This window comes from Nilaparvata lugens, chromosome 1, assembly GCF_014356525.2.
Source record: "Nilaparvata lugens isolate BPH chromosome 1, ASM1435652v1, whole genome shotgun sequence".
In the NCBI taxonomy this organism is placed as follows: domain Eukaryota; kingdom Metazoa; phylum Arthropoda; class Insecta; order Hemiptera; family Delphacidae; genus Nilaparvata; species Nilaparvata lugens.
Window position 1 is genome coordinate 12,494,251 of NC_052504.1, and position 13,769 is coordinate 12,508,019.

General features: G+C 34.0%; 1 protein-coding gene across 1 annotated transcript in view; it reads left to right on the forward strand.

The window, feature by feature from the left end:
• LOC111053487 (transformation/transcription domain-associated protein) overlaps positions 1–13,769 on the forward strand; it is a 160,447-nt gene that overhangs the window by 70,228 nt on the left and 76,450 nt on the right. Inside the window, 7 exon segments of the mRNA XM_039430392.1 lie at positions 284–479; positions 1,441–1,592; positions 2,805–2,986; positions 5,507–5,745; positions 7,073–7,230; positions 9,372–9,620; positions 13,160–13,290. Of these exon segments, the coding sequence (XP_039286326.1) occupies positions 284–479; positions 1,441–1,592; positions 2,805–2,986; positions 5,507–5,745; positions 7,073–7,230; positions 9,372–9,620; positions 13,160–13,290 (1,307 nt within the window).

A 13,769-nucleotide genomic window follows, 5' to 3' on the forward strand; every position in this document is an offset into this window, starting at 1 on the left:
GTAATATACAGTTATAATAATCACAGCATTAGCTGCTGAAAAGTGAATAACACGTGTTCGTGGCGCTTAGGTCTGTAGGCCTACGTACCTTTGGATTCCATCATTTGTTATGAAAGCAAAATTGACCTTCGGATGTATTGTTTCCGCGTTTGTTTGTATTTGGTAAATGATTAATAAATATCTCTTGATTGAAGCATGTTGAATAAACTCTTATTTTTATGAAAATTGTTTGGTGAAATCTTTTTAAACTAGTATAATGATAAGAATGTTCTATTTATATTAGGTAATATTCGAAGGAATCGCCAACTTTGAGAGGACTGCGTCGGCGCCGTCAGCGACGCTGTTTGGTACAATCATGATGCTGAAGGCAGCCTGCGTCAGCAATCCCGGATACATTGACCGGCACATTGTGCAGTTTGTCCGCGTAATCCAGCGGATGGCCAAGGAACATATAAGCACAAACACCCAAGAAAATCCAGGTCAATTATACAATATTTTCCGTAGCATTTCACTAGCTTCACCTTGAATCATGTTCAATTAAATTACATTTCAGGAACTGATAATTTGATTATTCTACTTCGTGTTGTCTTGATGTGTATGAGGATGGCCACTAACGACAGGACAATATTGTGTACACACATGTTTTGTCATCAGCGAGAGGCTTCTAACATAAAATAAACAACCAATAACAATAATTAAACCACTTGATAATTACAAATTATAATGACACAAGAATAGAGTAGCGATACCTCAAATAGAGTAGCGATGAAAAATCAAACAACAAAGATTGAAGATACCAAAACCTAACCTCAAAAAATAATTTACCAAGCCTTTGGCTGAGATGACACAACAATTTATACACACTTGTCATGTCGTTAGTGGCCAGCCTAACTCTTGCATCGTGTTCTCGTTGAGTGAGATAACTGAGAATGAAAGCTCTTATTTTTAGATAATTAGGAACCTACCTTTAGCTGAAGGTCCACTTACCTCTCAACATCATCCGTCTTGTCTCATTACCCACGCACAAGCCTGACCTCATGTGGACATCACTCTCAGTATAAAACTGAACAAATGAATTTAAATTCTATCGCAATACCAGCTAGTTATTCTGAAAGTATTCGATTCCTGATATTAGGATAATTTGGTATCGTATGTGATTCAATGCATCATTATTATGTATGGCTCAACTCACACTTACGCGACTCAGGTCGAGAAGAGACTCGACTCTAGTCGAGAGCATGTGCTTTCAAATGGTGACAGTCGCGGAGACTAGAATCGACTGGTCTGAGTGTCACCATTTGGAAACACATGCTCTCGACTAGAGTCGAGTCTCTTCTCGACCTGAGTCGCGTAAGTGTGAGTTGAGCTTAATAGTTATTTGCGATATGTTAATCTCTTTGCCAATCTATGTATTAATTTTGATAACGAAATTCATTGCAGGACCAAGCGAACTTCTGATACTGAGCTTGGATCTAGTGAAGAATAGAGTTGGCATAATGACACAAGAGACAAGGAAACAATTCATCGGAACTATTCTGTGCGGCCTTATCGAGAGCACTAAAGATTTCAAAGTAATGAAGGCCATCATCAAGGTAAATGGAAAATTTTGGACCACTGGTTTACTCCACAAGTTTCAGATTGGTACATCAAATTTCACAGTAAATTAAAAATGTGGTTTTCAAACATAAAATGTTCTATTCCAGAGAACAAAAGTTTTAAAATACATTTTTTTGTGAAAAAATGTTTCAAATTCATTTTTCTTATAAATCAAACTAACGTTTTGCTTCAAATATTCTAATTTTATTTTATTAAATATGTGGTTTTCAAACATAAAATGTTCTATTCCAGAGAACAAAAGTTTTAAAATATTTTTTGTAAAAAATGTTTCAAATTCTATTTTCTTATAAATCAAACTAATGTTCTGCTTCAAATATTCAGAAATATTAACATTGCATATCTATATATTATATAAAAGCAAAATGGCACTCACTCACTGACTCAATCACTCACTCGCAGAACTAAAAATCTATCGGACCAAAAACGTTCAAATTTGTTAGGTATGTTCAGTTGGCCCTTTAGAGGCGCACTAAGAACGGATTTGGAAAATTTTCCAAAGATACACCCACAATCTGCTTTTTTTCAGCGTTTTCTCAGCTTTATCGAGAACAAATGAACAGAAAATGTTCAAATTTAGTACAGAAACTCAGCTGGGGTGTAATAATGTTGTGTTAGAAGAAATTTGCAATAACGTCAAAGATACGCTCAATATTAGCGTTTTTTGCTATTTCTCAGATTTATCGAGAACAAATGAGCAGAAATTGTTCAAATTTAGTACAGAAACTCAGCTGGGGTGTAATAATGTTGTGTTAGAAGGAATTTGAAATAATGCCAAAATTAGCGGTTTTTTGCGTTTTCTCAGTTCTTCCATCAAGTAATAGACAGAAAATGTTCAAATTTGGTACAAAGGTTTAGCTAGGGTCTAAAAATTTTGTGATGGGGTGACTTTAATATTTCATCAAAGATACGCCCAAAATCAGCGTTTTTCCACCTTTTTTCTCAAAGTTTCTGCGTTTTCTCAGTACTTTGACTTTCTGATGGAATGAAGCATGCTCAAATGAAAAATGCAGGCGAGCGAAGCGAGCCCTCTGATCTCATTTTTGGACAATCCAGTCGGGGGTGTTTCTTATTTCAAACATTTCCTGCCTGTTTCATATCAATAAGAATAAGAATCCTTTTTTTGGATTTAGTGTATTGAAACGTTTTCAATTGAGTTTGTGAGTTTCTCAAATTGTTTTTTTCTACAGATTCTTGAGGAATGGATGCGTAACAGCAGCAACAAAGTTGGAGCCAGTGCGGCTGCGCAGTTACCGGCCGGTGGTCCGCATATCAAGGAGAAAACTCTGCTCTTGGTCAAAATGATGCACTGTGTCGAAAAACGCCCGGAACTCAACTGTCAATTTCTAGAGCTGGTCAATACTGTTTACAGGTAAACCAACTGTTCAAACTCCTACACCCGGTTGGACAAAAGTCTGTCATCTTTTAATCCCGGTTAGACAAGACAAGACTAGTCACGATTAGTCACAATACTTCACATAGTTGCTTATGAAGATGTGTCTAATTGCAATGACTAATCAGTGTGAGTTGCGTCGCAAGCAGCTATGTGAAGTATTGTGACTTAACGTGTCTAATCATGTCTTGTCTTGTTTGTCTTGTCTTGACTAACTGGTGTGCGCCAAGCCTAAAATGGCAAGAAAACCTACCAGAGAAGCCTTTACCCAGAAAAACTTTCTCAGATTGGCTCCGGTGGAATTCAATCATAATAAAAATATAAAAGGCTTTTGTGCAACAGGGCCCCAATCTATGTGAATTCAAACAATTTGTTTTTCAAATCAACTGTAAATTATCCACATAATTTTAATATATTATTTTTTTTTAGACTTCGTCACAAAAATTGGCACAAGGTTGAAATTCAGAGGTAGATTGAAAACTGATTTTGTTGCAAAAGTCCTCTATACAAAGGAAGAGTTCATAATATGAGTGCAGAACCATATGAGTGCAGAGGGTTCCATGAAGTTCGGAATACCTCAAGGAACAGTTTTAGGACCAATTTTGTATTCGATCTTTGCAAATGAGTTGTGCTCCATTCAAATTCAAGGTAGAGTTTTAGCCTTTGCTGACGATACAGCACTCCTTTTTCAAGGAAACAACTGGAAAGAAGTGTTCCAAACAGCAGAGATAGAACTCACAAAAATCACTAGTTGGTTAAGAAATAATTTATTGTCATTGAATTCAGAAAAAACAAAATTTTTAACTTTTTCTTTAACAAATAGCACAAAACCACACATGACAACAATGAAGCTTCATAATAATTGTGATAGAAATAGTAACAATAATTGAAATTGCCCACTAATAGAACGTTCTGACAATATAAAGTATTTAGGAATAATAGTAGATGATTCATTGAAATGGAACAAGCACATAACATATACAACTGCCGAAATAAGGAAGCTTATATACAAATTCTATCAATTAAGGCATATCATAGACAAATAAATGTTAAAAACTGTATACTTAACATTAGCTGAATCTCTTTTAAGGTACGGTCTGTTAGTTTGGGGTGCAGCTAACTCCAGTTTTATAGATCCATTATTTAAAACTCAAAAACGCATTTTGAAAATAATGGGAAACAGGGAAATCCGGTTTTCAACTGTAGAATTATTTATAGAAAATAGAGTACTCAGTGTTAGGCAATTGTATATATTGTTGTTATTAGGGTATATGAAAAAACATCAATATAGGAACCAAATTATAGCCATAATACTAGAATAAGAGAACGTTACAACCAAGAAGTACCAAGAATGAATACAGCATTTGCGCAAAGATCACTAGGATATTTAGGGCATACAATATCTAATAGAATACCATTAGAAATCAAAGGAAAGGAAAATTTCAATAGCTTCAAAAGAAAAATTAGACACTGGTTATTCAGTATTGGGATACAAAGTAGTGAGGAACTAATAGTAAGTGGGATTTAGATTTTGAGTAGTATTCTTTTAAATAATGTTATTTATAGGTAGAAAATAGTACCTCGGTTTAGTATCATTGTGCTAGTTGATGCTTAGGGTAATAGATATAGTTTTAATTTTTTTTTGGAATTTTTGTATTATCTGTTGTAGCATAAATTTGTATTAATTTGATGGTAACCTCGACACATATATTATATAGTGAGGTATCATTTTGTAAACCTTGAATATTGTTATATTATTGAAAATGTATGAAAAAATAATATGTAATGTTTCTGAATTTATGAATAAACTCCTCTGGATGTGTCGTTCAACATCCACAGAAATTATTATTATTAATTTTTTATTATTAGCGTATGGCTTTGAATGGTGGGGTGACCCAAGGGTAGTTTCCCCCTCAACGTATATAGTCCAAAGTTTCCTAATGGGAAACCGGACACCAAGGTTATAGTGAGCAAAATACTTTAAATTTACACATTTCACTTCGGAATAAAGTTCATTTTGATGTTAAAAAGTCCAAACATATACAAAACCTAAACAAAACACAAAACCACTAAGCCAAATTTTTAATAATATGTTAATATTCTTAGTCATGATATAGTGTTTTTCTCTCCATTGATTGGACGTCTAGAAATGTTGGGGCAAGCTAAAAATCTCTGAATAGGATTGGAGTGCAAGCGATCCGAAACAATTAAGTATCTTCAGTTTATTTGGTTATTGATATTAAGATCTGAATTCTATACTCTCATAAATTCAACTAATGCGTTTCTCATCTTCTAATGATATAAGGTATGTTGAAGAATATGTAGGAATAAACCTCCGAGTATAATCCTTGTTTCAATTCAGTGATAAAATTCATTTTTGCTATACATTTTGAAACAACTCAACCTTTCTCTTCCCATCTATTCTCTCATAACTTTTTCCAATATAGGTTCCAATTGTAATTGATGCTTGATATGTTCTAAAACATTATTTTCTTACAGGGATGAAAGTCTGAAAAATTCAGAGCTGACGGCGAAACTGGAATACGCCTTCCTAGCTGGACTGAGGTGTTCAAATCCTTCAATCAGAGCCAAATTCTTCGAGATATTCGACTCGTCGATGAGGAAGCGGCTGTATGACCGTTTGATGTACATGATCAGCTCACAAAACTGGGAGCCCATGGGAGCGCACTATTGGCTCAAACAATGTATCGAGCTTATACTGGTCTCGGCTGATTCAAGTAAGTATCTTTGAAACTTGTTGAAAGAGCACTTTTCTTTTTAGGGCTACTAAAATTATTGAAACACAACAAGAGATATGAAGTACATTTTCATTCTATCACAACACAACTAGTTTTAAATCTTCAAAAGCCATTTTCAAGTGTAATTTTGAGTTTTGTTGTGTTGAATGCCTTTCAATTATCAAAATAGATATTCCACGTTTATTTTGATTTGTTTTAGTATAATTCTAGTGGAGTATGTTTGAATTCTATTTTCTGGCTATTTTCTCAATGAATAAAACAAACTAAAGGTTGGTTAAATAGAACAAAAATTTTGGGATTAGAAATGAATTTTGACGAGCAATTTTTAAAAAGAGGTTGCCAATCACTACCAATAGTTTTTAAATAATAAGGAATTACAGATGGAATTAAATAGAGAATGCATTTATTCAAATGCTAATTAATATATAATTATTATTTAACGAAAATCCTAAATAAAGGATTTAAGTAGATTTAAATAAAGGAATTGAGTATAAACAGTAGTTGACAACTTTTCATAAGTTTCATTCATATCAGTGCTAGTCTGCAATAGGTGTGCTAAAGGTTTATAAAATGATGGACCCAGTTTACCTACAATACACTATTTATATATTGTATGTACCTAAATTTATACTACTCTATTCTACGTACTTTCGTTGGATAGACCTTTCTATAGTCGAAAATGACAAAATAACTCTCACTAATCACTTGGAACTGTAAATTATCATTAATTAAACTGATTAATTATGAATAATTTTACCTTTCAAACCCTTAAGGTTTCTTCATCTTTTAGATTGTGTTTATATTTTACAGCTGGCTATACGTCAGCTAATGAATTTCGGGGATGAGATATTTTGATTTTCCACAGATGCACTCGCTCACTCACTTCCATTTCCCACAGACTACGAAATTCTCAGCTGTTTTTCCAAGGATGAATTATCCTTTTAATGTCGTTCAGCGAGTTTTCCTAGGGATGAGACCTAGTGCAATCGAATTTTTATATCATAAACCTACTATATTGCAAATTTCATCGAAATCGTTAGAGCCGTTTTCGAGATCCGTTGTACATAAATAACCAGTATATAAATATATACAGAAATTGCTCGCTTAATTCAATAGGATTTTGTTAAATATTTTTAAATTCGTGCAGAATAGTTTGCCACTTTTTGGCATCGAATGTCGTAATCATGGTGTGATATCTAATTTTTTCTATAAGATATTCATTTGTTATTGTTACTCTTATACTAAATCAATGAATCTCAAAATAAAGCATTTACTGTTATTAGTTATTTTTGAATATTAATTTCAGATTATCAGATCCAGCTGTCGGAAGATTCTCCGTTGTTGCCAAGTGTGACGTCCGTCATTAATATGGCCGACCAAGCCGACAGGGATAAGTTCGCTATTTATCTGCCGATCAAAGAAGAGCCGAGTGATGTTGACTCATCTGCAATGGAGACGAACCAAGTAAGTTAATCTTCCTCCGTGTCATCATCATTTTTCAATTAACTTGAAAATCATGCTGGAAGTGTGCCTAACCATGTTTGGACCGGCCACACAGAGAGTTAGCTGCGATTGAATTAAACCTCTTTCTCTATTCCAACATTTTTGCAAGATAATAAAGTATTTTTAAAAACCACTGGTCTGAAGTGAGTTGTTTTGAAATATAAAAGTTGAATGTCCTTCCCTTATTTTGTTTGGGTCAATGCAATTTCATAAAATAATAGAAGATATTATTTTTCAAAATAATCTCAAATGATATTTTGTCGTTTCAAATTCCAGTTTATAAAAATTGTGGTTCTTGTAGTCTAATGTTGATGGAATAAAATATTACAGTATTTTCCAGTAGATGGACACTGGAGATTAGCTTCCAACGAAACTGTTTACAAAGAAATTGAACCTGTCACAAGTACAATAAAAAAAAAGCGAATATCTTTCTTCGGTCACCTGATTAGAGCTTCGGAGGACAGACTAAGCAGAAGAATTATTGAAAAGTTGTGGAAAAGTAAAACAAATATAAAATGGATTGACGAACTCAAGGAAGATATGAGAGAGTTGAATATAACATTCGAAGATTTGAAGAACAAGTCGGACAACATCAGAATCCTGAAGGACAAACAGACCAGACTGCAGATCAAAGTCAGACACAGAATGGGAAGAGTGATTTCGGACGAGGAAAGGAAATTAATTTCTGAACGAATGAAGAAATATTGGGCTGAGAGAGGACGGAGTAAAGGTGGAAGATACTGACTACAGTGGTCCAATGAAGGCCATAAAATTATAATAATAATAATAATAATAATTACAGTATTTTCAAACTTTTTCCAATTTAATGGGCCATATGAATAAAGTTGAGCATTTGCTTATACTTCCAAAATATTGAGCATATGCGTCATTTTCTATGAATAAACGTGAGCAAAACCTTTTGCTCATGCTCATAAAAAAAATAGTTTGAGCATTTGCTCAAAAGAAAAGCGTATGCTCAAAATTGTATGAATAAACTAGAGCATTTGTTGAACTTTTGAAGCAAATGCTTCAAAAAAGATGAGTCTAGTCTAGAGAAGCTTTACACCTTTTGCTTATACTAAAATGGCACAACTAATTCGTGTAAGGAAGAGGAAACTATACCAGATACGATCACAACCAATAGTAGAGAACTATAAAACTTTTTAAATTCAACTTAATCACCATTATTCCTACAAAAGAATAAATACAAAAGATACCTATCGGATATAAAGATAACCATCACAGAATAGGAAATAGGCATTTAAGAAGATGAGAGTGTAGACAATTTTAAGAAGGCTATTGAGATTATAAGATTATGTTGAAGATTATTATATAGATCACATTTTTTCACGCTATTATTCCAAAATTCAGAACTCGACTAAACTAAAACTCAATTTATAGATAGAGAACAAAGCAGACGACCAAACACAAGCGGTGTTTACACTTGCATATTTAGCGCTTACGTGAGTAGCACATTCTAACCTTTCATTATGAAAACAAAGTAAGACGAATCAGCTGATGAAAAATCTTCAAAATACGTGAGCATTTGCTCCAGAGTTCAGAAGCATAAGGTTATTCATAATATAATATTCATACAAAAATGAGCAAATGCTTATGCTTCTACCTAATGCTCATGAGCAAAACCTTATGCTCCATGCTCATGCTCATGAGCATATGCTCAGTTTTTATTCATATGGCCCATTGTCCCATTTCTACCATCTGGTCCTATAATTTTTCTAGCTCTGCAACGTTGTCAGATCGTTTTTTAACAATGTAGAAATGTAATCAATTGAGAAATATTCAACCTCAATTATGAAAATTCATAATTTAATCATTAAAAAATTTATTTTCTTGACACATAAAATAGAATTTATCATTTTAAACAAGAATGAACAGTTATAATTACATGAAACCGGTGTCAGCTATCTTCTATAGAAGGTCGTAGCAAGGCAGAGAATCGGCAACACTGTTCTCCTATCTTTCTCCACTGGCATTATAGCGTGGACCACACTATACGTATAATATGCTGTTATTCTTCAGGACAACTAATCATTATTTCAGTCTCTCTTGATTGCCTCTATAAAAGACATTTGAATTTGCAGACGGAACTGGACTTGGACCTGAGTGACGTGACCTTGAAGTCGGAAAGCGAGAGTGCCGGTCGCCAGGAAGCACTGACCCAGCTGATCACGCATCAGGCCAAATTCCTGGAGGAGGCGAAGGATGTGAAGACCAGTGAGTTCCTGTTGGCCGCCATTCAGCTCTGCCACATGGACACGCCGCTCGCCGAACGAGTCTGGCTCGACCTGTTCCCGCGGCTCTGGTCCATTCTCAACGAACGCCAGCAAGCAGTCAGTATTATTTCAATCCATCCTGTATTCATTCGTATTATTGAATTTGAAATCTGAATCCGTATTCTCCATGATTGTTCAATTAATATTGTTCATCTGTATTCTGTATGTTTGATCAATTCGTTATATGTTATTTTTCATTTTTTTTTAAATTATTATGTAATGAACTCAATCATATATAATAATTATTAATTACATATAATTATCGTATATTATAATATTATTAATACTAATATACACAGAAAACACGACACAGTTATAAAATAAAAATACACATATATCGTCAAATTCTACAGTTCACGATATTTGTGTTTTTATTCCATTATGGAACAGTTCTAAAACATAGACAGTTATGGCAAAGTTAGATTAAAACACTTGAAAACTTACATATTTCAGAATTTTTCGCCGAAGTGTCTATTATGTGCTACATAATAGTATTAATCATATTATATAATTATCTAAAATTATTCATACATATTGCAAATACTAATTTGTAATATTTTTATTTGAATCATGTTATTATCCTATACTATTTTTAGCTTCCTTTGATTAAGTCTTCTAATCTTCCAATTCATACAGACTCTAGTTCGAACTTAGGTCAAGTGTTATATTTTCTGAATAATCAATTTTCATACTACAGATTCCTTTACATTTCATTTGTGGTTTGAAAATTGATAATTCAGAAAATAAAACACAACCTAAGATTGAACTTGAGTTTCTATGAGAGAAGCAGACTCGATCAAAAGCCGAAATACTCTCTTTTCAAAATTTTAACGTCGTGTAAGTTATGATTGAATTTCTTGCTTCGTTACATACTTTTTGATTATTTACAAAATTTTTATTGTAACTAATGAATTAATGAAATGTTTGGAGTTCAAGTAGATATTTTGTTAAAAAAACTACTGTATTATCGACTAGCAGGAAACCCGTGCTCCTCAAGGGTCTATTCTAAAACTTGACAAACTGAAAACTTGACGTAATAAAATCTTGAAGAATTGAAAAAAGGCCTACAACCATCCACGTTTAATTAAGAATCTATATGCATAATTTCAAGTTAATCAGTCCAGTAGTTCAGACGTGATGATGCGTCTATAGCTGCGTACACATATACGCTCTTTCAACCCGCACCGAGTACGCTCCTCCCTCGTACCGCCCTCGTTCCTCCATCGAACCACAGTCGCGCCGCCCACGCACCCATCATGAACGTTACGGAAGATGTTAGATCTTCTCGCGTTCCCCGGTCGAACCACTGTTGTTCCCCGGTCGATCATCAAACGCTCTGCTGGAGTGACGTTCGGTTGCGGAGCAGAGCGAAAGTCTGTACGCACCTTAACATAATTGTCCTATCTCGTACTTGTATAAGCCAATTTATTATTTTTATTTCACAATGCAAATGACACTAATGTAACAACATCGGCAGATAAAATAATAAGACGTAAGAAAAACTTGACGAAGTTTTTATTCTTTCTTTTATTATAGTATAGAAATATATTTGCTCCACTCTTGATAATCTTGAGCTCTTTGGCTCAACTCACACTTAAGGGACTCAGGTCGAGAAGAGACTAGAGTCGCAGTCTCTACTCGACTTGAGTGTGAGTGGAGCCTTAGGCTAACTTCACACGCATTCGGTTTCATTCGGTTCGGTTCGTTTTCGGTTGGTTCGGTTCGTTACTGAAAACGGATAAGGCTTTCATACATGTCAGGTTTTAATTCGTACGGTTCTAATTAGGTATTTTCTTCTCAAACACAGCTGTGTTTGGATTTTCACAGTTCATACTGTTATATTTAAATATAACAGCTGGTATTAATATTGTAATATGTTATTTCTTGAACAAAATTTTGAAGTTAATTAAAAATGTAAATTATTTAAATAGTTTCTTTTTGATTATGTGAATTTCGGATGTTTCGAGAGATTATTTTTTAAAATTGAAAATTTGTTTCTTGTTTTAACACATGTTATATAAACTTCATATCTTCTCTCCATTGATGAAATCATGTAATATTCGTGGAAATAAAAAAATTCTCCCTGAGTTTCAATCTATATCTTTCATATTTTTCTAGCAAACTATTCATTGAGAATAAAATGCTCCTGCGAACTAACAAAAATGAATTGACCATATGATTTTGACTTGGAAAATTTTGAAACAGTTAATCACCAACGTTAGTAGACAAAAGGTTGATCACTCACAGGTGTATGATTCAAAGTGGTGGGGGGAACGCCAGCGTGACGTCACGTGTAGTAAAAATGTTCTAGAGTAACCACACTGAGCATACAGTTTATTCACTGTATCTTCAAATATATCGTCGTATAATCTCCTCAAGATTGACCTAGAACTTTAAAATTCTCCATACTTATAGCGAATGAATCACCGATTCTAATGATGTTGTTAAATATTTCAAGTTCATTCAACTTTTATGAATAAAATGAAGTTGAAAGTTTTTCATGAATCTAAAAACGTGACACGAAAAAGTTAATAAGCTGGAAAAGCGTTAGTAGACAATGTTATACTATTATAATTTCAGATTAACCCTTAAATATCTTGATAAACCAATGCATCGCAATAAACCGATAAACCGATCCCGATAAATCCAATGAATTTCATTCATTGTAAATGCACTGAACACATGCTGGTATCGAGCACATGTTCTACGAGAATCAAAATATCTCATCCCCGAAATTCACAAGCTGATGTATAGCCAAACTACAAAATATAAACACGACCTAGAAGATGAAGAAACCTTAAGGGTTTGAAAGGGAAGGTTAGGAGGTGGGGTTTTGCTTTTATATGGCAAAATGATTGTATTATTCAAATGTTTTAATAATTATTGTAAAGCAGAAACAGAAAGCTTGCATGTCAGAAAATGTTTGTGTTATATAATTTGACTATACGACACCATATGATTTTCAAGAATGCGATATTCTGCCTACTCTGTACTACAGCCTACGTCACGGCTGCAGTTCCCCCACTCCAATTGCATTTCAACGAAAATACTATAGATGAGTGACCAACCTTCTGTCTACTAACTTTGGTTAATCACGATATCAGGTTAAAATAAAAACAAAAAAGGTAAGCGTGTGTAAAAGACTTTGTTTTTTTCTGTTTCCCTAGCAACGAATTCGAATAATATGATGAAACCTATTCGTGTCGAGGGGGCGTTCGGTGCTATGCGGTTGCTATTCGGTACCGAATTCAAACCGAATCATCGTTTCACACTTATCAGAATTTGTCGAAAACGAAACGAACCGAAAGTGTGTGAAAGTAGCCTCTCGCTAGCAACGAATTGAAACCTGATGGAATTTATTAGAGTCAAGTGGGCGTTCGGTTCTATGCGGTTTCTATTCGGTACCGAATTCAAACCGAATTACAGTTTCACACTTATCGGAATTTACCGAAAACGAAACGAATCGAATGAATGTGAAACTAGTCTTACAAATTGAACGGCTATGAAATCTTGTTAGATTAAGAGAACCTATTTTTGAGTCAGGAAAATCTGTTCTCATCATCAAATATTATAATTTTGTTGTTATCTTTTTATAGATCTTGTCTGGAGAAATAAAACCATTTCTGGCCAGTGGAAGTCATGTTATTCAAAGAGATATCCATCCTAGTGCGATTGCTACATTCTTCGAGGGTCTCACTCATTGCAATCCACCCTTGCAAATCAAATCGTAAGTAATTGAAAGCATTATTTTTCGGAATCGTTCAAAAATTAAGGTGTAAAACAAGGAGTATAAAAAGAGGTCAAGACACGATTCCATGATGCATTGTAGAACGGCCATATTGAAGATATCCAGTTTACTAGTTTTGAAGGTTTTTCACTTGTTGTTGAATTAACATAACGGGAAGTAATAACGATTGAATTAATATAACATAAGAAACGGGAAGATAGATTTGCAAAATGGATAATGTTGTTACGAATGAGTTTTTCGTATTAGAGTAGATTTTGAAATTTGCCACCAAATATGGCCGCTTCAAAACAATTCGTGTCTATAGTGGGTCCACGTTATAATGGCAGTGTTTGATTAGCAATGGTATTATTGCTATCCTTGTCTATCAATATCGGGGCACCGAGCTACGCTGGTTATTTTTATTTATTGATAAACAGAACACAATTCTCTAAAATGATCGTGTTTATATTTCACAGCTG